At 53.1% G+C, this 26,809-nt stretch overlaps 1 protein-coding gene across 3 annotated transcripts in view; it reads left to right on the top strand.

Moving 5' to 3' along the window:
- Positions 1–26,809, top strand: part of MYO5B (myosin VB) — a 188,453-nt gene that overhangs the window by 87,070 nt on the left and 74,574 nt on the right. For all 3 annotated transcript variants that reach the window (XM_045574527.1, XM_036418915.2, XM_036418914.2), the window contains exons 5-10: positions 13,131–13,287; positions 16,607–16,750; positions 18,499–18,580; positions 20,462–20,569; positions 22,174–22,283; positions 26,168–26,433. In XM_045574527.1, coding sequence (XP_045430483.1) covers positions 13,131–13,287; positions 16,607–16,750; positions 18,499–18,580; positions 20,462–20,569; positions 22,174–22,283; positions 26,168–26,433 — 867 coding nt within the window. The remainder of the gene's footprint in view (positions 1–13,130; positions 13,288–16,606; positions 16,751–18,498; positions 18,581–20,461; positions 20,570–22,173; positions 22,284–26,167; positions 26,434–26,809) is intronic.

Below are 26,809 nucleotides of genomic sequence, written 5' to 3'. Positions count from 1 at the left end.
GAGGCTAGAGACTTAAGGATGTCAAACAATTCTCCAGGCTGGCATTCAGGTTGTCAATTCCACTCATTTCCTCATCCTTAGACTCTCTTCCTCCTGTTTATGCAAGTGAAATGTTTCTGGTGTTTGGGGAGTCCCTCTTTTCTATGAATCTGATTTCCATACTGTTCCTGGAAGGCCTTCAAATTCTCTCCAAACTATGCACTTGTGGGGACCCAACCAGGGTTCAGGAATGACACCCCCTTTCCCTTCAAGTGGCTCCTCCCCATTCCAGGAACGGGCCACCCATGTAGGTCTTTCTGTCCGCTGCCGCCAGCCCATTGCTACAGGTGTGCCTGACCTCCTGCCCCTCCCCCGTTTCCCAGGCAACCACTGGCCCGTCTTCCACTATTAGTCACAGCTTCGCAGCACAGCAGAGCCAGATGGAAATGTGTGCGTTCAGTTACCTTGACTGCCTGAGTAAACACGTTTGCTTTGCAGCATCCCCACTCTCCTTCAAGAAAAATAACAGCTCAAAAAAGGAATCAGACCTGGCCAGCCCAATGGGGCTAGAAAAAATGCACCAAAACTCTGGCCTCACTGTGGAATCTGAGATGCTGTCAACCACTGAGGGGCACGGTCTGCTGCTGGCCCACACGGCCCCCCCCCCCCCAGCCCCCGGGCCACTCTGTTCTTGGGAAGACAACCTGGACCGGCAGCAGCCACTGAAGGAGGCAGGGTTGCTTCTCAGCACACAGTCTGAATCCGTCTTCATCCACTTACCATCTTCACGTGTGGAAGGAAAGCCTAGAGGGCAGTGAACATTGAGCATGCGGATGTTAAAGCCAATGGCTTCATTGAATGCCATTGGCTGAATGATAGGACCACAGGCAGGGTCAGGAATCAGCGATTTGCTGAATGTTTACAATAAGGTGACCAGACACCCTGCTTTTGGCGGGACAGTCCCAATTTTTAACAATTTGTCCCGCGTCCCTCGGCGTTTTAAAATCGGGACTTTTTTAAAACACCGTGGGACACGGGACAAATTGTTAAAAATCGGGACTGTCCCACCAAAAGCGGGACGTCTGGTCACCTTAGTTTACAATCCATTCTGGAACCAAGGCTTCAGGCAGCCCTGGGTTAATTCTCACCTGAGTCAACCCTGACTTTCGGATGAAGTTCTGTTTCCTTTCTGTTCATTGTGATAGCACGTCAGGACCAGGTTGCTTTAGGACGCAGGTCAAGAGGTGCTTGAGATGTGTCTATACACAGGAACGCCTTCTCATTTTCTCTCTGACATGGTCTCTCATCTCTCATTCCTAGAGCATGCCCCAAGGCGTTCCCCTTTGCTCATGGGGTGCTGGCTCACTGTGCTCCTCACCTGTACCTCCTGGTCCCTGCCCACCTCGCTCTCCTCCCCCTGCCCTCTCGCCCAGCATGCCAGCACTCACCGGTCACCCTCCTCAGATAGCCTCTAGTGCTGAGTTCTGTGGTGTCATTTTGGTCCTTTATAATCTCTTAGATCCTTTATAAAGCATTCTCTATATTTCTACCCATTATGTTTAAAATTCTAGTTTTATGGGGTTTTTATTGTTGTTGTTGTTGTTTTGGTTAACTCTCATCTAAGGATATATTTTTTATTGACTCTTAGAGCAGAAGGGAGGGAGAGAGGGAGGAAAAGAGAGAGAGAGAAGGGAAGAGAGAAACCTCTTAGAAACATTCATCTAAGTGAGAGAAACACATTGATTGGTTGCCTCTGACACACACTCCAACCAGGGCCAGGGATCAAACCCACAACCAGATATACACCCCTGACCAGGAGTCAAACACGTGACCCTTTGGTCGAAGGCTGGCACTCTATCCACTGAGCTACACTGTCCAGGTTTCATAATTTCTGAGTTTCATAATTTTCTGAGAGTAGGGGAAAGTGTTTCATTGTACAGGAATGTCACTCGTGGCATCCCTATATGAAAAGACACTGGTACATATACATTGTCATCTTTTGAAATGGTGAGGTCAGAAAGGCATAGGCCTGGACCAGGGCTCGGTCTAACCTCCCGGACACGCAGAGGTCGTGAATGTCACTAAGGATCGTTCTCTGCAGAGTGCACCCAGCGTGGTGTGACATCCCACATCACAGTGGCAGGGATGAAGGAGACCGGTTTATCCACAGTGACTCTCTCGCACCTGGGGAGTCGCAGCCGGTTAGGAAGTCGGGAAGCCTACAGTCAGCTGGTGGAGATGGGGTGTGCCGTAAGAATGCGGGGAGACCATGTCCTTTGGGGGCTGCCTGACCATCCCCAGGACAGGTAACTGTCTTGCAAATGGGGTCCCTTCTTAGCAGCTTCCATGGTCAGGGACTTCTCTGATGCACGGTGCTCTGTGAGGTCTCCGTTTGCTTCCACCCGCGGGTCTGCGCCCCGTCCCGCGCAGCCGTACAGAACCCGGGCGTCTTCTCACACCCGGCGGGCTTGCTGGCCTGTGTCCTCGCCCCAGCGGTCACCCTGGGACACAGCTGGTCTCTCTGATTTCGGGGTCGCTGAACGTCGGTCTGCCAGGTGAGCTGCAGAGCTACTTTCTCGTGCAGGACTTCTGTGAGAAGAGCCTGGAATTGCATTGATTTCTGGCAGTCATTTCATGTTGTTGACTGTTACCAAGTTTGCAAGCTGTCGCATTCCTCCTCCCCTCACCCCCACCCACATATGCACAAGCGCTATTTATTACGACTTTAATGAGGTTTAATGTACCAGCAATCAACTGTGCATGTTTAAGCTGCACTTCACACATTGGATGGCACATATTATACAATTGGACGCACTTGGACATATGGACACACCTGCGAAACCCCCGCACAGGGCAGGCAGTGAACATTTCACAAATGCCCCCAAGTTTTCCTGTCTCTTTGCAATCCACCCCGACCCCCCCCCACACACACACACACACATACACACCAGGTACCACCGATCTGCTTTCTGTCACTGTAAATTGGAGCTGCTTTAAGATATATCGCCCTCCTTCTGCGCTTGCACCATCCATTTTTTTACGTGCCAAGCGGGACTAACAGGTATGGGTGTTCAGTCTCACCTTTAGTCCCCGTGTTCCACCAGGGCAGCACGTGTATCTTTTTGATTCCTGATTTTTGTACCTGATGTATCAGGTCAGGTCCCCTGGTTGATGCAGTGTGCGCCTTTAACAAATCTGTTACTCGTGCAAATTTAATGAACTGTTGCCTGTCTTGTCCATGAAGAAGTGTTCGTGTAGATGGATGTTGGTAACATGTGAGCACAGCTCTTTCCCCAGGTACTAATAACTTACTTAACCTGATAGAACTAAAGATGTAGCCAGGCACTTGCCTGCATTGTGCAACCCTGTTACACCTGTGCACACTGGGTTGGCCAGCATGGCTTTCGGGGTGCCCATTCTGAGGAGGTGGCTTGCATGGACCCCAGCCCCACTGCTTCCTTCTCCCGGAGGTGTAAGACACCTCCATACATCTATACGATGGAATACTACGCTGTGGTAAAAAGGAACAAACCCCTGCCATTTGCAACAGCATGGATGGAACTGGAGAGCATTATGCTAAGTGAAATAAGCCAGTCAGAGAAAGATAAATATCACAAGATCTTACTCATTTGTGGATTATAATGAACAACATAAACTGGTGAACAAGAACTGATCCAGAGACAGAGAAGCACTGATCAGACCATCAAACCTCAGAGGGAAGGTAGGGGAGGGTGGGGGTAAGGGGGAGAGATCAACCAAAGGACTTGTATGCATGCATATAAACCTAACCAATGGACACAGACACCAGGGGGGTGAGGGCAATAAGGGGGGGGGGGGAGATGAGGGGATAAGGACACATATGTAACACCTTAATCAATAAAGAATTTTTTTTTTTAAAGACACCTCCATGTCCTTGAATGAAACAAGAGGATGCTCTTTCCTCCTCGGGTTATGGTAAGAAATAAACAGGGTCACGTGTGTGAGGCGCCGGGTGGAGAGCCCGCGCTGGGCAGTGCCCAGGGGACCGCCCGCCGTTCTCCGTACACAGCTTTGTGCCAATGTCAGAGTCAGGCTTGTCCCCTTTGTGGGTTTCGTTTGGAATTCCTAGTGATGGTGACACGTGAATAAGGTTTCGTTTTCAAGGTGTCCGAAGTAATTTTCAGCGGAAAAAGCTAATACAATGTGAAGCCTGGCAGGGTGAGCTGGCATTTCTAGTTACATCGGAGTCGTGCCTTTCACGCCACGTTAGCCGCTCTTCCCGTTTGAACTGCGAGTTTTTATATTTAGACCCCGGAAGGAGCGAGGCTGTGAATGGCCCGACATGGTGCCTGAGTTTAGCGGGGAAGGAAGATGCGAGGAGATGGGGCAGCTTGGTGCCTAGGGACAGGGCGGCCTGGGATCTCAGGACACGGCTCTGTGACCTTGGCAAGTTCCTGAGGTCAGCCCCACTGAGCACCAGTGTCTGCGTCTTTGAAACGGGGGCAGATACAGTCTGACTCGTAAGGCGGTGAGAATTCAGTGAGCTGATGAGTGAAAAATGCTGAGGAGGAGGACTGGCACAGGGTAGCTGTCCAGTTACATGTCTGATGCAGTTGGTGGTGGGAGTGGTGATGCTGACTTGGTAAGTCATAGGTGATATTTATCACGGATTTCACAGGGAACCAAGGGAAAGCACTGGAAGAAGGACCCAAAACGGAGTGGGGCTCCCTTCCCAGGCCGCCCTCCGAGGACAGTCCGGGGGCAAGGGAACGCTTGCGGAAGGCAGTGTCACGCGGTTAGCAAGTTCCTTTCGGCTGTTGTACGGTCTGCGTTTAAAAGGAGAATCATAGATGGTTATAGATGGTTGTTAGTCTATCCGGAGGGAACATGGCATCAACTGTATGATGTCTAAAATCCCTCATTGTCCGATGCAGAAACCAGCGAGGAGCAGAGAGAGGTTTTGATCAAGGGAAAGAGTCCCGGAAGTTGAAAGCGTGGTTAGAAGGGGGAGGTCCTTCGGTGTCAGTAGATGCCTGGCCTCTCCTGCCATGATTCTCAACCCTGGCCGCCCAGTGAGCGGGAACATTTCAACTACTCACGTCCAGGGGCTGAGTCCATCCTATGGGACCCAGGTGCCGATAGGTATTAATTCCTGGTGCTGTCTGCGGGAGGCAGAGAGAGGACTTCCTGAAACCATCCGTGGGACCCAGGAAATGCACCTGGTCTTTGCCAAGAGCAGGGCCCTGGGAAGCTAGGGCCTCTTCCATGAGGACGCCTGTGGCTTGTGGCCCATCTGGAGAGAGCTCAGGTCTGCCTCCCGCAGGACCGCAGTGGGCGCGTTCAAAAGCAAGTGCTTTCTGAGCGTGCCTGGCTCCCGCCCGCTAGGGATCGATGGTGTGGGAAGCCAGAGGAGGGGCACGCGCGGCCAAAAGATGACAGAAATTAATTCAGTCCTCTCAGTTCCCAGAACCGGAGAACAAAACGCTGCAGGATCGATAGCCTGCTCTAAAAAAGATGTCCTTTTTAGTTAAAAAGGGAATTAACTTCTTGAGAAAAGCAATACCGAGAGTGCTTAGAAGGATGGGATGTCTTTTTAGACAGTGCCTTTTACTGAGGAGCAGAGCGAGAAGGAGCAGGGGGAAGCCCTCTCACCCAACAACTTCTCCGATGAGTCACCCTCGCCAGCTGAGAATAGCTGTGCCTCCCACCTCATGTGTGCTGAGAGGGCATTGGGAACAGAGGACTATAGGAGTAGGAACTAGTTAGAGTCTAGCTGAATTTAGTTTAAATCTCCGGTACCAATCTTTATTTAAGATATTGAGGATCAATATAGAGGTTGGGGTAAAAGGAGCTTTGTAATTGTTCATTTGGAAAATAATAGTATAATTCATGAATAATTGTACAAGAATAAGTTGTGTTTTGCATACTCACACTAAACACCTGCTTTTCCCCACCCTGTATTCCCACTCTGGTTGGTTCTGCTTCTCCACGGGGTCACTGGACCCCTGAAGTTTTATTCCTTATGTCAGTGGTCGGCAAACTCATTAGTCAACAAAGCCAAATATCAACAGTACAATGATTGAAATAAACTTAAACTTCTTCTAATGCCACTTCTTCAAAATAGACTCACCAGGCTGTGGTATTTTGTGGAAGAGCCACACTCAAGGAGCCAAAGAGCGGCATGCGGCTCTTGAGCCGCAGTTTGCCGACCACGGCCTTATGTCATTGCCCATGCTGACCCGTCATGATTAGAGTTTGTGTGAATGAACTCTAGCTCAACCACCCGAAGCAGAGATTTCTTGTCCCATTGGTGTGCGATTGTTACTTTGACAGTTCCGTTCATTTTACTTCCGTGTATTTGTAGAGTCCCTTGTTTTATTTCGCAGGCTTATGTGTTCATGAAATGCCTAAGATTTCCTCACGTGGGACGGGAAGGCTTTCGAGGTCAAATCTTTTATGCTTGGGATCCCTTTTTCAGTATTGCCAATGGTATCACCCACCGCTGGATTTCTCAGGTTAAGTGATGGATGACTAGCTTGTGAGGCCGGTTTTCAAAGACGTGGCTAGCTTGCATGCTGGTCCCTAACAGACTGGACCAAGAACACGTGAGCTTGAGTGAGAGGCTAAATCCAGAGTGGCCGGCACTAGAAAGGCAGGTGTGGGTGGGTTCTGGGACGATCTGAAAGCCAGCAGGTGGGCAGTGGAGGCAGAGTCGGCCCTGGTTCGTTTGTGTCCCTTCATGTGTAGTTTCATAACAACCCTTCGGCCCACCTTGTAAACATTATAAAGGAAAATATAAGAAAATCTAACTTCTACCACTTCCTTTTGGGTAATAGGTTGGCGCTCTTCCACTAACTTAGGGAGGGAGGCCTGGGGTGGGGCGGGGCGGGGTGGAGGGGGACAAGGAGGGAGGAGCTGGGGGACATCTGTAAAACTGTCCACAATACATTTTAATAAAAGATAATAGAGTATTTTAAAAGTGTGTTTAGGAACTTTTCATTTTTCACACATCAGCCAGGCTTGATTTGGAGGCCTGTTGTGTTTGTGTTTGATTTACTGTCTTCTCTCGCAAGTAGAGAATAAATGACTCCGGAGTGTAGCATGGTCTCACATTATTCTTACTTTAGACAAGTGAAGTGCTACAGTGCAGGCTGGGCGATCACAGAGACGGGGGGATAGATCTTCATCGGAGCTACTTCGGAGAAAAGTGCGCTGCCGCTTTCATTAATTTGGGTTATCTGTCTGTCTGCTTCCCTCCCTCCTTTCCTGTGATTCTTTAAAACTGCTTGTTAAACACACCAGGTGTTAGCCTGAGGGTGGTAGTTGAACGGGTTACACTCTTAACACTGTTGTGTTAGGATGCTGGGTTACCATGACAACCTCCTCATCTCAGAGGCGGCCGTGTGGTGCAGTGGTCCAGACCATGGATGCTGGAGCCAGCTGCCAGAGGCTGTCTTGTGCTGCCACTGCCTAGCTGTGTGGCCTCAGACGGGCACCTACACTCTCTGTGTCTGCTCCCTTGTCTGTAATGTGGGGGATGATCGCAATAGGACCTCATTCCTAGGACAGGTCTGTGAACCCATTGTTGGATACATGGAAAATGCCTGGCATGTGGAAAGTGCTGTATGCATTTGCTATTATAATCTGTGTAAAGCTTTAATTCCATAATGGACTATTCATCGAAATCAAACAGTATCTACATTGACATTTTAAAGGATTTCAAATGTTTCTTCAGACATTTTTTAATGAGGTCTACTGTGTGCAAAGAATGAGCCATCTAAGTAGTTAACATCTTTCTCAACATATCTCTGCTTTTAAATTAAGATTTTTTTTGGGAGCAGTTTTAGGTTTACCACAAGATTAAAAGGAAGGTTCGGAGAGTTCCCACATCCTCCTGCCCCGTACAAATGGCCTCTCTCAGAGTCCATGTCCCCCTGCCCGAGAGGTACGTCGGTTACCATCGACCAGCCCACATTCACACCGGGTGTACGCATGGTGCACGTTCCATGGCGTTACACATCTGTCAACACATAACGACACGTGTCCATCATTACGGGTCATCACAGCCCTGAAGTCCTCTGTGCTTCATCTCTCCCCTGGCAACCACTGCTCTGCGGACTGACTGACCCCATAGCTTTGCCTTTTCCAGGTGTCGTACAGTTGCAATCATACAGTCTGTAGCCCCTTCTTGTCTGCCAGGGGGTGGGCTTGGTGCGCCCCAAGGTTCTTGCTGTGTCGCCATCACATCTTAGAGAAGCCTCTCTGGGCACGCAAGGGAGGGCAGGGCTGGGCCCGTTGGCGCTGCCTGTCCCGCACGGGTGGCTTATAAATAGAAGTCAGCACAGCAAGGGCCGCCGAGGACCTGAAGTGGGAACATGATCCTTGGCTATTACATGCGCTGAGTACTTAGCTCCTGCGCCATCAGAGCTTTAATTTCTTTTTTCCAAGTGGACCCTTAGGACTCTGACCACTAAGTGTCAATTGAGTTGTTGCCAGTGACTATGACAGCCTGCCTGATGGTTTGAATTCTGAGCTGTGCCTGAGCGCACAGCCCTTCCCGATGGAGGGCGCTGGGGATGTTGGGGGTTGGACATCAGCGTCTGACAGCAGAGGACTCGAGAATGCTGGTCCACCTCCCTCAGGCCTGGGACCCAGGGCCTGCAGCACTCTCACCGAGGTGCACCCCCTGCAGGTGCTCAGGATGTATTTCCTTCTCGCCTTGTGGCCGAGTTTTCTTGCTGGCAGGGTCCATAGGATCTGTTGCTTGGAGCTTTCTGGCCCAGCCCCTGCTCACAGCAGAAGTGCCGTTTGGTGACTCCCACCTTGGGAGAAAGTGTTTGTAGACTCACTGTGGTCTGGGGCTCCGTCCCAGCCTCGGCGTGCCTCCCCCTAATCTCCTATATCCCTTTCCCCTAACTCAGCCTCCATCCTAACCTCTCTCTGGCCCCCAACCTTACTGTTTCCCCTACAGCGGTGGACGGGAAACTGCGGCTTGTGAGCCACATGTGGCTCTTTGACCTCCTGAGTGTGGCTCTTCCATAAAATACCATGGCCTGGGCGAGTCTATTTTGAAGAAGTGGTGTTAGAAGAAGTTTAAATAATTTGGCTCTCAAAATAAATTCAATCGTAGCTGTTGATATTTGGCTCTGTTGATTAATGAGTTTGTCCACCACTGCTCTACAGAATCCAGAATTGTTTCCCCAACCTTATCTGCCCTACCCTTGACTTAACCTAACTTCCCCACTCTGAAAAGGGTTTGATACGATTTTGTAGTCATAGAGTTCTGTCTTTGTATCCCTAAGTGTGGTGTTATTTCTTTTTCAGATGTTTTAAAGATAGTATCATCCCACTAAAGTATTTTCATTTTTTTTTTTTAGCGTTGCATCCAAGATTCTTTTTCATTATTCTGCCTAGCCTGTCTCCTAGTTATTAACTCTGTCCATGGTCCTGACACAAATATTTTGGTTGAACAAATTCTCAATTAAAAATCCTTAGTGTCCCCAATTCTGTAGCATAGTTAAAAGCACAACTGTAGTAGGTGATCTGGGTTGTGAGAGGGTGTTGAAAATATAATTAGAGACTAGACAGGCACAGACAGGCAAGAAACAGTAGATTGATGATCCCATTAGGGAACCAAATGTATTCTACCAACACACCCAAGTTTTTGGATGCTTTGTCGCTTGAGGAGGAAACGGTAGAGGGGCTTAATGGTGTGTTCAGAGGGAGGCATCTTTCCTACCGTGTCTTAGCCAGACTGCCCCTCCCTCTTGTTCAGAGACTGTGCTGTGGGAAGAAGGGGCTTTTGTGTGAATGGTTCCCCACTCTCTTGGGAGTGCCCATTTCAGGGAAGTAGAGTTTGCCTGTCTGAGGTGCAGGACCCCTGTGCTCGGCCCTTTCCCTGGGTGAGCCCCAGAAACTAGCACAGGGCAGAGACCACCACAGTCGTTTTGTGGGCAGTAAATCACACACCCCTAGGGGGCACCAGACCCTGGGCTCAGCTGTGAGGACCACCCTCTGTGAGTCTATGTGATAGCCCTTGCTGGGCTGTCCTTGACACACTCCAGGTGCTGCCGGCCCATCCGAGCCTTGCCTCTGAGGTGGACCACCACGGGGCTCTGTTCTGGAGGGGAGACCTGTTAGGTTGTACGGTGGATGCTGTGAAGGTAGATGGTCAGGGAAGGGCTTCTGAAGGTTTTCAGCGAGGAAGATGAGGACACCTGGTTCCTATCTGTCTCTTGGATGAGGCTGGGTTTGTTAGGGGAGTTCCCCCAGGGATGCTTTATTATTCAGCAAAGGGTATGAGGATGGTAGGGATGTCGTGGCCCAGTCCGGAGGGAAATCACCAGCAGACGGGAGCCCATGTTCGAGTGTGGGCTGGGGTCGCACTAGCCGAGCACACTGGGCATGTCATCTGGCTTTCCAACCTGCAGGTTTGGCTTCTTTAAAACGGGAAGAGCCATGAATCCCAAGCAAGCGATACATGACTAAGGGTTTTGTACACATTCGACCAGAATGTAAACGGGTAACTGATTACATTGAAAAACAGCAAACGATGAGCCTCCCTAAGCAGAAGATGATCGAGTACCAGGAACTCAGTGGTGAGATCCAGGAAGAGAAGATTGGGTTGAGCTGGACTAGCTTCAGGCCGCTGCAAAGTAGGAAAGAATAAAGAATGAAGCTCGGGGGGTCCCGCCAGAGTGGGGAGGGGAGATGCCCCTGTGGTTTGATGGGACAGTTTTGCAGGAGTAGGGGTTTAGAGCAATTAGATCTTGCCTCCCGGGTGTCAAAGATGGGGATGCAGGGTGAACCGGGAGTACCTGTGTGTGCAGGTGCTGCTGGCTGAATCTTACCTGGAAGCTGGTGATGGCTGGGCTCCTTACGCAGAATTCTGTCTCTTGCCTGAGGCACAGGCCTTCAAGGGGCTGTTCCTGTTTAGGGTGGTGGTACCTTTCTGACAGCAGCCTGAGCCAAGCCAGATATGAAATTCCTGGGCTCAGGAGAAAAGCATTTATTGAAAAGCAGTTTGATCTCCGTTGCCAGCTAAGTCATGTATTGGGCTGAATGGATGGAGCCACACTACAGACCTGGTGCATGACTTTCGTACATTGGGGGGAGAGGGGGTGCCTTAACTCAGCCTGCACCCTCTCGCAGTCTGGAACCCCTCGGGGGATGTCTGCCGAGGGGTCCTTAGTGCTACCATGGAGGTGGGAGAGGCTCTCGCTGCGCTCTCAGCCATGAGCCTGGCTTCTGGCTGAGCAGTGCTCCCCCTGTGGGAGCACACTGACCACCAGGGGGCAGCTCCTGCATTGAGTGTCTGCCCCCTGTTGGTCAGTGTGCGTCATAGCGACCAGTTGTTTTGCTGTTCGGTTGATTTGCATATTAGCCTTTTATTATATAGGATAAAAATTGTACTTTATTGATTTTTTTAAAGAGAGAGGAAGGGGGAGAGAAAGAAAAACACATTGATTTATTGCTCCACCCATTTGTGCATTCCTTGATTGCTTCTTGTATGTGTGCCCTGAACAGAGATTAAACCTATGACCTTGGTGCATTGGGACGATGCTCCAACCAACTGAGCTACCCGGCCAGGGCTAGGTTGTGTTTTTGAAGGATGTTGGGTAGAATTCCTTCCTTATCAATATCTTCCCCACAGCCATCCCTAAATAACCAAAATCTGTGAAATTGACATCAACATAAGAGCTCATCCTGTGCTCATCCATTTATTTTAAGTTAAACATACAGACTTTAGGCAAAACTCCAGACGTTTGGGTGTGACTCTTGCGATCCAGTCCTCCTCATTGCAGGTAGAGAGACTTAAGGTTGGACTCGGGTCTGTGCTCAGCTTGTCAGCCACCTGGCCGCCTGGATGGCAGAGCGTTTTCACGGCTCTCTCAGGAATTGATTTCAAAGGCATTGAGAAGAGAGATGACACCTGTCATGGTCTCCAGGGTCCAGTGGATGCTAAAATAAAATTAAAATAACAAAATAGACGAGAATTGGAAATACATGCATCCACAGGCTTCTTCAGAGGCCGCCTTTCGTGGTAAAGATTCCACAGAAACAGGCAGAGAAGAAGTGGACACTGATGACCACAGTGACACCCTGGGACTGCAAGAGGTCTCAGAAAGCTGCTGCTTATTCCGTTCTCCAAAGATCAGGTCTCAGGTGCTATGTACTTTTTCAAGCAATTGGTTGTATAGCCCATTTTGCAAGATCCACTTGTTCTCAACTCTCTGCTCAGCTATCCATGTTCCTTGGAGACCTCATAGCCTGCTCTTTCCATTACTCATCTGTCTCCCGGCTGTTTTAAAGGGATAAATATAGGTGCATTTTTATCTGACGTAGAGTATCTTCTTTCTACTTTCCATTTAGTCTGACTGAAGTCCCTCGTATTGCAATTGATAGCTGTTTATCTTATTTCTGGGAAACTTGAAGCAAGGCCTGCCCAGTGGCGAATGGCTGCCCTTTGTGATACAGACATATGAATAGAATTATTCAAAACTTTCTGCTGGCATGCTAGGCTCAACTACCAGGGGAGAAGAAAGGATCCTTGTTTTGTTTTGTTGGGGTTTTTTTTGTTTGTTTTTAAATAATATATTTTTATTGATTTCAGAGAGGAAGGGAGAGGGAGAGAGAGATAGAAACATCAATGATGAGAGAGAATCATTGACCGGCTGCCTTCTGCACGTCCCCTACTGGGGATTGAGCCCGAAACTCAGGCATGTGCCCTTGACCAGCATCGAACCTGGGGCCTTTCAGTCTGCAGGCTGGCAGTGCTCTATCCACTGAACCAAACCGGCCAGGACAGCATCCTTGTTCTTGAAAATACGATAACTTACACAGTAGCACATGGTGGGCATATTGGAGAAACAAGGGTGAGAATAAGCATCTGTAAATGCTCAGGAGATTGTTCTGTACATGGCGATGATCAAGGGGCGTTGTATCCAGAGAAGAACCGGCAGAGTGACCAGCTGGCTGCGGCCCCTCCTGTGGGTCATAAAGAAGGGGTGTGCCATTTGTGAGCCCTCTCAGAACTCCTGTTTTGCTCCCGCTTTGCCAATCGTGTCCCTTACCTTTGTCCCTAAAAGACAGGGATGCTGCTGGCCGGGCTCAGGCCCCAGGCAGCAGAGCCTTCCCACGGCCGGCGCCTGACCGGTGCTTTTCCCTTCCAGGGACGAGAAGAACCAGTCCATCATCGTCAGCGGGGAGTCTGGAGCCGGGAAGACGGTGTCCGCCAAGTACGCCATGCGCTATTTCGCCACGGTGGGCGGCTCAGCCAGTGACACCAACATCGAAGAGAAGGTGCTGGCGTCCAGTCCCATCATGGAGGTAAAGCCTTCCCCCTGCCCTTGGCCTTCCTGGCTAGAGTCCCTCCCGCTGGCAGCGGGACTGCTGGGTGCCCACCTTGGGTGGCTGCTCACAGCAACCCTTGGGTGCATCTCCTGCGGCCAGCATGCACGTCTTTCGCCGGGAGCCTGCTGTCCACTGTGGAGGGAAACATTGCTCCCATTATTTTGGCTGCTGTGAGTAATGCTCCTGTGACCACTGGCATGCGAGCCTCTTTCTGAGCTCCTGCTCTGGGAAAGGTTTTAAAATGACAGTGATTTAAAATTACGTCTTCAGTATCCATTATGGCCTGGGTAGGCAGGCGGGCGGCTGGGCAGGCAGGCTGCTGTGGTCTGGGAGACATGTGAGCGCAATATGCTCCCCAAATACACAAGATGGGGTTCAGCTGCTAAGGTCTAAAGCCGTGGTCGGCAAACCGTGACTCGCGAGCCACATGCTGCTCTTTGGCCCCGTGAGTGTGGCTCTTCCACAAAATAATACCATGGCCTGGGTAAGTCCATTTTGAAGAAGTGGCGTTAGAAGAAGTTTAAGTTTAAAAAATGTGGCTCTCAAAAGAAATTTCAGTCGTTGTACTGTTGATATTTGGCTCTGTTGACTAATGAGTTTGCCGACCACTGGTCTAAACGAGGAAGGAGTGTGTACATGAACGAGCCTAATCTTTCATGATATCATGCAAATAAATGCTACAATCATTTGGGCTCAGAACATTAAACCTCTGCCTTGTACAGATGGCACTTGGGAAACTGTGTAAGTCCCAAAGGCTCATTCTGTCAGATGTAGGATTTTACCATCCTTGAGTTGTTATTAAGTGTTAGACTGACAGGAGATCCTGGATATGAACTTGGGCAGGAAGAACTCGAGGTGGGGCTAGAGTGTCACCAACTTGACATAAGTCTAGAGTCCAGCCGGTCCTTGTGTCCGGGGAGCACAATGGCTCCCCCAGAGGGTCATGGCCACGCCAGGCCCATCTTAATCAGGGGACAGCCGACTGCTGATGGCTCTGCCCCTCCCGGGGGAGGAGGGCTCCTCCCCATGAAGCAGCGGGCTCTGGTCCTGTCTTCACCTCATTATGCCCACAGCCCAGGCCGGCAGCGCCTCCCGGGGAGACTGGGAGAGAGCAGGTGTGAGAGGCCAAGTTCCCGGGGGCTGTGCCGAGTGGCAGTTGTTCGAATTAAAAGTGACTTGAGGACGGATGGGCCTGGCTCTGTGTCAGCGCAGAGCTCTCTGACCCCGTTCTGTGTAAGAGCTTGTCAGCAGCCCAGGAGCGACTTGCTCACAAGTCAGCACTGATTAAAGGGACATTGGTCATCAAGAGACAGAGCGGGGGCAGAGCCCAAGTTCAGGCTGACTGTGGGAGCCACAGAGGGGGCACCCCTCATACCTCCAATTCCCAATCCCCAATCCTGGGAGAAAGAAAGGAGGCCAGGGTTTCAGTTAGGGAAATGGATGGAAACTAAGACCAGTTACTATGCGCATTCTCAGGGCTGGAATTTTTTTTTTTTCAAAGACAAATAAGAAAGTCGATAACTATTAACCTGTATAAGAATCTGCCCCCACATCCCTTGCCGATCCTGTCTCCTCTTGGCTTCTGTCGTGTGTCCACACACTCCAGCCACTTCACACGCGTCCATGATCTCACACACCCCTGCCCCTTGGCCCACGCAGTATTCATAGACACAGCTCTTCTCCTCCTTCGGGTAAACGTCTCTCACCCTCTGACATCCACTTCATTCAACACATGAAGCTGTTTTCAGTCTGCCGGGCCCGGCTAATGGCTCCCCTTCTGTTTCCACACTGCACGGGAGGTACCTGGTTACTGAATAACCTCAATTACATTGAAATGACATGTTTCAGTCCACTTTTCCTTTACTCCACATTTGTACATGCAAATAGCCTGTTCCGTGACGTGACCCATGCGTGGAGCCACATGCTATCTACCATCTTGTGAATGCTTGTCACTCAAAATCTTTCTATTTATCCATGAATCAGGCTTTACTGTGCTTAGCTGAACAGCTTTATGGTATCCATTGTATGTCTGTTCCACATTATATGTGTTTCTCCCCGCTGTCGGTAGACATTCAGGTTAATATTTTTTACTGCCTCACGCAGCCTCTAGGTAGGATCTAGAAGTAGCGGTGGTGAGTTGTAGGGGCATGGGTGTTCAGTTTTATAAATTGTTCCAGTTCACATTGAACCAGCCGGGTGCGAGTCTCTTTTTCCCCATGGCCTCATCATCATTTCAGAGTCTCAAAGTCCTTGGTTACTGCCACTCTGGACTGTTAGTGTAGCCTGCCTCTCTCTGATTGCTGCTGAGGTCGTGTGTCTTGGTCTGATGTTTGCCAGTCCTGTGAGTTTCTCCTGTCATTTCCTGCTTCTGTCACTTGCTCCTTTTCCAAATGTTAACTACTTGCAGCAGATCTGCCTCTTTTGTTGGACTCTGGACTCGGTGGTTGTCGAAGCTTGGGTTTGTATCATTCACAGCAGTTGGACTTGCTTCCCTCCTGCATCAACATGTTTCCTAGGTCAGTCACCAGGAAAATCCAGCCTGGGTTTCAAAGCTAAAGAATACCATGCAAGCCCTAACCGGTTTGGCTCAGTCAGTGGATAGAGCGTCAGCTTGCAGACTGAAGGGTCCCAGGTTGGATTCCCGTCAAGGGCATGTACCTTGGTTGCATGCACATCCCCAGTAGGGGGTGTGCATGAGGCAGTTGATCAATGTTTCTTTCTCATTGAAGTTTCTAATACTTATCCTTCTCCCTTTCCCTCTATAAAAAAATCAATAAAATATATATTTTTTAAAAAGAATAACATGCAAGTTCTTCATACACATAGAAACTGGAAGTTCTTCATTCCCAGAGAAGGGATTATGGGGTTGGTAGTAATAGTACAACCTCTTCCCAGTGTGGGTACCATTGCATACTTTAAAAGTACGTGTAGAGCCAAAACCAGTTTGGCTCAGTGGATAGAGCGTTGGTCTGCGGACTGAAAGGTCCCAGGTTCGATTCCAGTCAAGGGCATGTACCTTGGTTGCAGGCACATCCCCAGTAGAGGGGGTGCAAGAGGCAGCTGATCAATAATTCTCATCGATGTTTCTAACTCTCTATCCCTCTCTCTTCCTCTCTGTAAAAAATCAATAAGATATATTTAAAAAAAAAAATAAAAGTACAAAATGTGTAGGTTCATCCTGTCACTTCCCGATGCAGCCTGGTGAGGTAAAGAGGGAGTGTCCCTCCACGGCGATCCCAGCCGTGGGGCAAGCCCTCCCCGTCTTGCTCATCTTTCGCTTGTTTGTTCCGAACAGGCCATCGGAAATGCCAAAACCACCCGCAACGACAACAGCAGCCGCTTTGGGAAGTACATTCAGATCGGCTTCGACAAGAGGTACCACATCATCGGGGCCAACATGAGGACCTACCTGCTGGAGAAGTCCAGGGTGGTCTTCCAGGTGAGGCTGCGGCGGGGCGTTCTGGGTGTTTCCCCACAGACGCCGGCACTTGTTCCCTGAGCCCACACCCTGCATCCGCAGAGCAACCCGACCTCTGAGCCTGGAATGGGAGGCACTTGTTCTTCTGGGTTCCTTTCTCTCCTTCCGCCGATAAATATGCGTTCGAGGACTGTGGGCATCATGCCTGAGAAACATGGTGCCAGTTCTTTCTCATTGACTGTGGCTTTCAGATTCAGCCAACACTCACATCCTGAGTGCTTGTGATGTGCGAGCCTCAGCTAGACCCCGGAGGGGCTGGGCGGAAGGGGGCCTGCTGTGGGTTCCTCCGGCATGGCCAGGGGATGCCGTACGGCGTCTATGGGGCTAAGCTCTCCCGGGAACCTTCCTATTTGGCAGGTTATAAAAAATGGGAAAAACCAACCCAGTTTCCTTTTCACATTAATGGGGTTCCCGCTTCTCCCCAGACACGGGTCCTCATGTCTGTGCTCGCCTGCCATTCCCTTCTTCCCACTGCTCTTTGGCCTCTTGGTGGTCCCCCTCCCTTTGGCCACTGGTGGAGGTTAGTCAGCTCAGAGCAGGAAAACGGGCCTCATCCAGCTCCTTTCCATGTCCCAGACTGAGACTCTGCTCTGTGCCCTGGGGTGAGCCGGTTGCACACTCACACTTCCTCCCTCCCCCCCCCCCCTCCCCCCAGCGAATGGCGTCCTGGCCCTGGCATTTCAGCTGCCTCCGGAGGGGACATCAAAAGAGGCCTCAGGTGTTCGAGTCTCAGCGACACCTGTCTCCAAGCTGGCTCTTAGCGACAGGCTTCATGCTCTTCTTAACCAGCTTCATTGTTTCTCTTTTCCCTGTGTTGCCGAGGCTGTTTCTCCACCTCCCAGGTTTGACTAGACCCATGGTCGGCAAACTGCGGCTCGCGAGCCACATGCGTCTCTTTGGGCACCTTGAGTGTGGCTCCTCCACAAAATACCACGGCCTGGGCGAGTCTATTTTGAAGAATTGGCGTTAGAAGAAGTTCATTTAAAAATGTGGCTCTCCAAAGAAATGTCAGTCCTTGTACTGTTGATATTTGGCTCCGTGGACTAATGAGTTTGCTCTCCACTGGCCTAGATAACCCCACGTTCTTCATTTCCCTGCAGCCAAGCAAACAGCCCGCTGTACGGGGTGCGGGTGGGGTGCTGCCCAGTCTCTGCCAGACTCTCCCCTCAGCGCCCGGGAGCTTTCCTTCCTCCCCTGGCTCCCTTTATTCGGGCCTCCCCTCCACCACCGCCTCCACCCACCCAATGCCAACACCAGTGCCAACCTAGGGCAGGTCTGGCCTGGATGTGCACTCAGCCTGTCTCACCCGGGGACCTCTCTCTCCTGCTGCCCAGCCTGGGGATGGGCCAGAGCGGGCTCTTCCTCAGCCCCAGGCCTCCCGAGGAGACAGGCACCCACAGCGGGAGGTGCCATCTGGGCAGCACGAGCCGGCAGCACGGCTGACTGGGTGCGGATGGTGGGCCCGCCGTGTGCGGAATAGCAATGATGTGCATTGGAAAAAGAAAACGACGTTTTCACTTAAGAGGGGAACCTCCCCGGGTTGGAAGAAGGCCCCACTTTAGTGGCTGGGAGGTGGGAGGTGGCACTGAGGGGCACAGGTGTGGCCGAGACATCTTGACCTCTGACACCGGAGCACCTGGGGTTAGGGTGGGGAGGGGGCGCTCCTGGGGGTGACCCGCCTAAAACTGCTGACCTTCGTCCTCCTCCAGGCAGAGGAGGAGAGGAACTACCACATCTTCTACCAGCTCTGCGCCGCGGCCAGCCTGCCGGAACTGAAGGAGCTCGCCCTGAGTGAGTGCACGGCGCCCGTCGGGGGCAGGTGATGGAGGCGGGCCTGGGGGTGTGAGGGGCTGCACTGGGTGCACCTTCAGGTGCCTCCACGCAGGCCTGTGACACCCTCGCAGGAGGCGCTGTGAAAGGCGAGTCTGCGGGGAAGCGAGAGTCGGCGCTCTCACCCAGCCTTTGGCATGCTCGCTCTGTGCCAGGCTCTCGGCGCGGTGAGCTGAGGGGGCTGAGCATGTCACCTGCACAGAGTCCTGAAGCGGCTTCCTCCGTGGGGTCTCAATGCTGAGCCTGTGAGTGAGTTCAGGGCCTGCGTCCTTCCTCTCCCGTTGGAGTGCCTCCCGGCACTGGCGTGTGCGTGGCTCCTCCAGGGAGCCCTCCTCCCTGCACTCCGCCTGGCCTAGGTGCCCGTTCCTGGGCAGACATGCCGCCTGATGCCTCTGGTCAGGCTGTGTGAGGCGGGGGATGGGACTGAGCTGTGCGCTTCCTGGCTGGGTCTGGCACTGGGGGCTTGACTGGTGGCGGAGGCACTGGTAAAGCTCAGTGGCGTGGAGCACAGGGTGGAAGGTAGGAAATGGGGAGAGATCCGGAGGGAGAGGGAAGCAGGGCCATTGAAGGCGCAAATGGGGGTGGAGCTGAGGAATGACAGCAGGAAGCTGGGGCAGAGAGGTGGGGAAGGACAGGCCTGAGGGTGGGGCAGGGGAGGCCACGTCATGAAGAAAGGTCCAGGAGGCTGTTGGCGGGCCTTTGACCTCTGCCTGGTGGGCAGTGGGGCAAGAGGGGTCTCTTTGCCCTTTAACGGGAGAGGGGAGGGGGGGGAGCGACTTACTGGCTATCGCAGGGACGGGGCAGAAGCAGCGAGACTAGCTTTTGCAACAGGCCTCAGCCAGCGAGCACTGAAGGTTAGACCCAGGGCAGGCAGTCCGAGTGGAGGGAGGAAGGAGACTCTGAAGTGGCTGGGCGGTCCGAGTGGGAAGTCAGGTGTTCAGGGAGGCTGGGGCTGGCGTGACGCTACATCTAGGCGTGTTTGGCCGATGTGTGTTCCACGGCACATGCTCAGAGGAGGAGGAAAACCAGCCAGTGTCGATGTCTTGTCCACACCAGACAGTATACACGTCGAGGTACTACGTCCCTGGCAGGGTACCCAGAGGTACTTCATAGTCTGTAGTAAATGGGAGTGGTTATCAGGGGTGACTTTGATCGTGTGTGTGTGTGTGTGTGTGTGTGTGTGTGTGTGGCCTTAAACGCTAACTTCCCAGCCCCGCAGTAGGAATGCTCCCTGGGGGTTGCTGTTTCTCCCTCTGCCAAGGCTGGCTCTGAACTCCGGGATGGAGCCTGGCCCTCACCAGCTGTCCCCTGCTGCCCCGAGGCCGGATGGAAGAGGAATGGGGTGGGGGGATGAGAGCAAACAGGGAGGGTTCCCGCCTTGTCCGCGTGCCCCGTGCCTCAGGGGTGCCCCATCTTGGTAAAACAAATGAACCGGAGGTGCATGTTTCTTTGGGCACGTCACTGCCCTCCTTTATCGGACGGGATGCTCCGGCGGAGGTCGTTGAAGGTCACGGCGGCCTGGGGTTCCGGGTGGGCCCACATCCTACCTGTCCGTGTGGGTGAGGTCCCTTTTAGAAACAAGTCTGGGGTGAATTCTTCTCCTGCCCAACGTGTCCGTTCACCGGATTGCCACAAACACAACGCCTCGCCCAGGCTGTGGGAGTCTTTCCTTATTGAAGTTTCCTCTCCACTTGCTACCACCAGGTCAGGCAACGTCACCGGGCCTGGGGTGGCTTACTGAGGGAGCAGGACTCCACCACGCGTCACTGTCTGCGGGTGACCTGGGGGTGAAGCCCCCCCCCCCCCCCCCCGGGCCTGACGCCTCGCTCCTTCCTTCCACAGCCTGTGCCGAGGACTTTTTCTATGCGTCCCAGGGAGGAGACACGTCCATCGAGGGCGTGGATGATGCGGAGGACTTTGAGAAGACCCGGCAGGCCTTCACGCTCCTCGGTAAGGAGTTTGGGAGGGAGCGGGGCGACCGGGAGAGCTGCTTTCACAGGGAGGAGAAAAGCATGGTGCGTCCCGCTTGGCTTGGCCACCTCGCTGGCGGACAGGAAGGCCTCTTGTCCTCAGGCAGCCTCTCCTCGCTCTTCTCCACCCCAGCTCTCAGCCGCCCCAGCTTCTTGTTGACCTTTCCTCGAAGTGAGGGTTGAGGGTGCGCCACTCTGAGGGCTGAGTGAGCAGAGGTGTTCACTCCCAGGAACACGGGTGTCACTGGGCTTTTTTTTTTAGCCTGATAAATTATTGCCTTGAAATGAAGGAACTGCAGCTGGGGAGGAATGTGTGGGAATAGCTGTATTATTTCCTGAGCTGCTGGTAGGTTGATTGATGTTCATTGTATTATTCGGTAACTTAAAAAATATATATATATTTTTTTATTAAATATATATATATATAAATATATATATTTAATAAATATATATTTATTTTAAAAATATATATTTTTATTTTTATATATTTTTAATATATTATATATATTTTTATTATTTTTATTTAATATATATTAAATATATATTAAATATAATATATTTTAATATATATTTATTAATATATATTAAATATATATAATGTATATTAAGTATATATAAATATATATTATATATATTTATATATATTTATATATAAATATATATTTATTAATATATATAATTTATATATATATTAACAAATATATATTTGTTAATTTCAGAGAGGAAGGAAGTGGGGGAAAGATAGAAACATCAATGAGGAGAGAGAATCATTGATTGGCTGCCTCCTGCATGCCCCCCCCCGGGGATCGAGCCCGAAACCCGGGCATGTGCCCTTGACCAGAATCGAACCTGGGACCCTTTAGTCTGCAGGTTGATGCTCTATCCACTGAGCCAAACCGGCTAGGGCCATTCGGTAACTTTTATTATGCTTCTGAAATATTTTGCAATTTAAGGAGACGGGATAATGCTTGAAAGTGAAGTAATACGTGGCAAGGGATTATCTCCAAGCCTTTGGTAACTCAGTTGTATACATAAACGTGACACGGGCGTTTGCAGCCACAGTGGCTCGGGGAAGGGGTGCGTGCCTGTCGCTGTGAGGAGGGAGCACATGGCGTGGGGAGCAGCAGCTAGCTCCCCGGCTGCCCCGCCGTCACGCCTCTCCCAGGCCTTCCTCCTCTGCTTCGGATGGGTGCCTCAGACGTTTGCAGGAGGTTGTGCTGGGGGAAAAGTGGCGGTGGATGAATGACCATTCTCATTCAGCTCACAAAGACATCCGTAACGCGTGTGGTGGAAGCCTAAGTCCCGAATGAGCCCGCAGATTGCTGCCTCTCCCTGGCTCCGGAGACGAGCCGGCACCGTGGCCCCTCTGGTCCGATCCGTCGGGGAGCCTGGGGCCCTCGGAGCTGTGCTGTGAGTGGCAATGACTTGGCGAGGAGCTGGAATCGTTTTAGGAGTCACTGGCCCAGAAAGGAGAATCAAACCTTTTTAAAAATAATAAAAATAAAAAGGCCCTTCAAAAAGGTGAAATGCCCTTCCTATCCTGCTGTGGATATCGAGTGCGGTTTGTTCTTCTTCCCCCCCCAGGAGTGAGAGAGTCCCACCAGATGAGCATTTTTAAGATCATCGCCTCCATCTTGCACCTCGGGAACGTGGAGATCCAGGCCGAGCGCCAGGACGACTCCTGCAGCGTGTCGGTGAGTCGCACGCCAGCGCGGAGCCAGCTGTCCGCTGCTCGCTCTGTTCCCGCGGACTCACGCAGCCGGAGCGCGTCTCTGCTCGTGGAGGGCACTCGAAGGGGATTTATTCTTCCCAGAAATGGCTGCTGGTCCCTCGCCGATAGTGTTTCGGAAGAACAAATCCCTTTCAAATCAGCTGCCATCGCATGTCTGTCACGGAGGGCAGGGGACTTAGTGGCTGTTCAGCACATTTAATTGGCTTTTGAGAAAGGGACAGGCATTGATGGATGCATTCACTGGTTGTCCTGGCATGTGTGTGCCCTGACCGGGGAGTGTACCCACCGTCTTAGCGTGTGGGGACAACACTAACCGATGGAGCCATTGTGGCTCTCACAGCACCGGTACCTCTGCTCCAGGGCACGCCCGTGGCTGTGGCTGTGGCTGTCCTGTGCTGCTGAAGATCCCTCTCCCGCATGAGGCTGAGGGCTGTGAGGACAGGGACTGTCCTGCTTATCGGGGTGCCACCTCAGGAGCAGACGGGCGATTGCTGCTCTCGGCTCGGGACGAAGCGCCTGAGAGCCGAGCGGATGGGCACATCGAGGACCTGGGGGTTGGTGGTGAGGGGTGAGAAGCAGGGCCCGTGAGCTCGGGCACCTGCAGGCTCAGTGGGCGGGGCTAAGGCCTTTGTGCAAAGCCAGGGCTCAGGCTTGTAGGTGAAGTGTCTCCGCAGTCCTATAGCTGGTCTCCCCCGCCAGCCTCTGAGGGCACCTCCAGGTGAGAAGGGGAGTGAGTGAGCGCTGCTCTTGTTCCATCAGCACCTGTGCACCCACTATATGCTGGGGCCCTGTCGTGCACTCACTGCTTCGGCCCTCACACACACCGGCTCCACTGAGCGTGGTGTAAAGACCACAGAGGTGGGACTATCAGGCCACACTTGGGGAAGAGTGGACGGAGGACACAGGGGGTGCTGATGAGGGGAGGAGGGGGACAGGGCCCCTGACAGACGGGTCTGGGTACCACATGGTTTCCCTTGGAAGTAGCGGCAAACCGGAGGCTTCTGAGCACAGGCACATGGTCTGGGTGCATCTTGGATTCCTCTCCAGTGAGAGGCCGGGAGAGAACTAATTGAGCTGAGACCTGGGAGTCAGGCCTGCCAGGGTTCAGATCCTGGATCTGACTTTTACTGACTGCTCCTTAACCTTCCCGGTCTCTTACACATCTGCAGAGGGGGTGACGTTACCTGCCTTACCCCGGGGCCCACGATTCAGGTCTTCACGCTCATCCCCATGTGGTTAGAGCCAGAGTGGCCCCTCGGAGCGTCCTCCTCTCGCCACAGCCCCAGAGAGAGAACACTCCTCTCTAAGTCACAATGCCAAGTCCAGACCCAGCCAGCAAACCTCCCCTGCACACTGCCTGTCCCTGGGCCCAGGCTGCCCTCCCCCGCTTTCACGTCGCCCGCTGGTGCCTGGCACGGTGCTGGGCACGCAGTGTGTGCCCGAGAGACGCCTCACCAAGAGAATGTAGGGCGAGTCCCCTCTCAGGTGCCTTGTGGTCTATTCCTCGGGGCGTGGGGTGGGCCTCCTAGGGAAATGCTGCCATCCATATGCCGGGTGCCTTCTGCTCGCTGGTTTTTGTTTTTAATTGCAGCAGGAACCGTGTCCTCGGTCCCCAGAGCCGCCATGGCGATGCAGCCGCTTGCAGGGATCTGGACGCCAGAGGCGATTTGTTTTTTTGAATTTGGCCACACGGGGCCCAAACTCCTAATCTGTGACCTCTGCTGCTGGCTCTTATTAATGGATTTAGCATCGTTTAATTAAGCCTGGATGTAATTGCATAATGTTACATCAGCTCTGTTAGCACCTTTAATCAACAGTCAGCAGTGGGTCACGTAGCGGGGGAGCCTGTCCTGTCCCTGGTGATGCTCAGGCACTTTCTCCTCTGTGTTGACCTGGGAGGTGCTGGGGAGAGGAGGTGAGGGAAGGGTGCCTGTGAGCAGGGGCAGGGGGTCCGTGCAGAGTGGCCATAGCAACCCCACTTGCTGAGTGAGTCAAAAGGCGAGGCTCTCTGCTCCCACCAGCCTGGGCGGATCCCTGTGGCTGCGTGAGGCGCCCCGGGCCACCTCAGAGAAGTCAAGTGGACTGGGTCAGAATGACCGTTCCCGAGGTGTTTTCCCGGGAGCCTTAATCCTAAGCGGTTTCGTAGGAAAGGGAGGGTTCCCTGGGTCCTAAGCGTCCAGGAAGTGCGTGGCGCAGTGTCTGTCTCCTGGCGCTTACAGGCGAACAGCCAGCACAGCTGTGTTTCACCTGATGGCACCCGCCCTCCCCTTTATGAAAAGCCAGTTAATGTTCTCTGTTACGATTGCTGCCCAGACCGTGCTCTGGGAAGACACCGGCCTGGCCGCATCGGGGAGGTCCTCTCCTCCTCCGGCACTCTGTTAGCTTGTGATTGTGTCATTAGGACGTTAACTGCCCCTAGGAGGACACAGCACGGCCTGGGGGTGGAGTGTGGCGAGGGAAACGGGGGCGATACTGTTCATTGTCACTGCACGAGCCCTCACGTAAAGCCTGTTGGCTGGGCGGTCCCTGCCGTGAGGAGTTAGGTGAGGGGTGAGCAATAGAGAACCCCGAGGAAAAGCGGGGTTCCCGGGGCTTCCCCGAGGGCTCAGGAAACATGCCCCTTGGGTGAACTGAGGAGTCCTGTGGGAGGTCTGGTTTCAGTGTCTGAGGGGGGGGGGTGTGGTTGGGGCTGGGGAGGGGGAGAGGATCGGGAGGGTTGGGATGAAGTGCAGCCAGTGGCGGAGCTGGGTTCTAGGGGTCGCGGGCCGGGCCCCTGGTTGAGGTGAGGCATTGCATGGCTGCAGGACGGGCTTCTCCCGGGAGGGAGAAGGACTCAGGCTGGAGGGAGTCCTGTTTTCCTAGCTCCCAGCTTGTGACGGTAGCAGGTCATGTTCCAGGTGATTTCTCAGGGAAATCGGTGCCATCCCTTTGCCATTTGTCCGGCTCCCCCCTGGACTCGCTTTCCCCCGAGTGTTAGGACTATGAAGGTCTGTGCCATGTTACTGAGTGGCCCCGGGGCTAAGATGAGAGAAAATCTGCTTGGAAGCCCCGGACGGGTGCCATCTATGCAGGCTCGGCTCAGGGCTCGCTGTTGGCATGGGGCTGAGACCGGGGCCCTACGAGCTCACTGTCAGCGCGGTTCTTTCCCGGCTGAAGGCAGGCCCGGCACCTACGGGGTCCCGCTGGCCTCCAGCTCTTCCCTCCTCATGGTTTACCCGCTCCCTGCAGTCAGGGTGTCCTCTCCACCAATCCCTGTGCCACCAGCTGGCCATGGCAGACGGGACAGGAGAAGGGGGAGTTTTGCTGGCTAGCACCCTGATCATTCGGTCAGTGGCAGGCATCATGATCAACTTGAATGATGCTCTTTGGGCCCTCAGTGTCCTCTCCACTCAGTGGAGTGTGGCTGGGGCCCATTCTCCCCTGGGCAGGGGGGAGAGGGCACGCAGGGGTGCTTGTCCGCCATGCCCATCCTAAACCCCACCCCCTCCTGAACCCCATCCCCTTCCCCCTGAACCCCATCCCCCTCTTGAACCCCATCCCCTCCTGAGCCCCACCCCCTCCTGAACCCCACCCCCTCCTAAACCCCATCCCCCTCCTGAATCCCATCCCCCTCCTGAACCCCACCCCCTCCTGAGCCCCATCCCCCTCCTGAACCCCATCCCCCTCCTGAATCCCATCCCCCTCCTGAACCCTATCCTCTCCTGAGCCCCATCCCCTCCTGAGCCCCACCCCTCCTGAGCCCCACCCCTCCTGAGCCCCACCCCTCCTGAGCCCCACATCCTCCTGAGCCCCACCCCTCCTGAGCCCCATCCCCCTCCTGAACCCCACCCCCTGTGTGTCTTCTAGCCGCAGGACGAGCACCTGGGCGCCTTCTGCCGGCTGCTGGGGGTGGAGCACAGCCAGATGGAGCACTGGCTGTGCCACCGCAAGCTGGTCACGGCGGCGGAGACCTACGTCAAGAGCATGTCGCTGCAGCAGGCGGTCAACGCCCGCGACGCGCTGGCCAAGCACATGTACGCGCAGCTGTTCGGCTGGATCGTGGCGCAGGTCAACAAGGCGCTGCTCACCGCGCTCAAGCAGCACTCCTTCATCGGCGTCCTGGACATCTACGGGTGGGTGCCCCCCTGAGCCCGCCCTGCGACCCGTGCGCCCCTCCCTCCCTGTGGTCCTGGGGTCCTGCTGCTGGCGCTTTAGAGCCGCCAGGCCTGGAGACCCCCGGCACATCTCAGCGGGGGAGTGTGAGATGGGGGCGGCGTTTCTGGTTGTCACGGTGACTGGCGTGTCCCACCGTAGGGAGGGCCGTCCCGAGGGGGAGCAGACCCTGTTCTAACCCCAGTTGCTCCCCCACTGGGAACTCCGTTGATATGTTTCTGTAGCCGGGAAACAGCCCAGAGAGGGACGCGTCTCCCCCAGCCCAGCCTGGAAGCCGCTGTGAACCTGACTCCAGGTTCTGTGTCTGGGTTCTGGTTCATTCACATCCACCAGGTC

The sequence above is a fragment of the Pipistrellus kuhlii genome, unplaced genomic scaffold (assembly GCF_014108245.1).
Source record: "Pipistrellus kuhlii isolate mPipKuh1 unplaced genomic scaffold, mPipKuh1.p scaffold_m20_p_6, whole genome shotgun sequence".
In the NCBI taxonomy this organism is placed as follows: Eukaryota; Metazoa; Chordata; class Mammalia; order Chiroptera; family Vespertilionidae; genus Pipistrellus; species Pipistrellus kuhlii.
The sequence above is the reverse complement of the archived record's forward strand: the minus strand, read 5'-3'. Positions and strand labels throughout refer to the sequence as shown.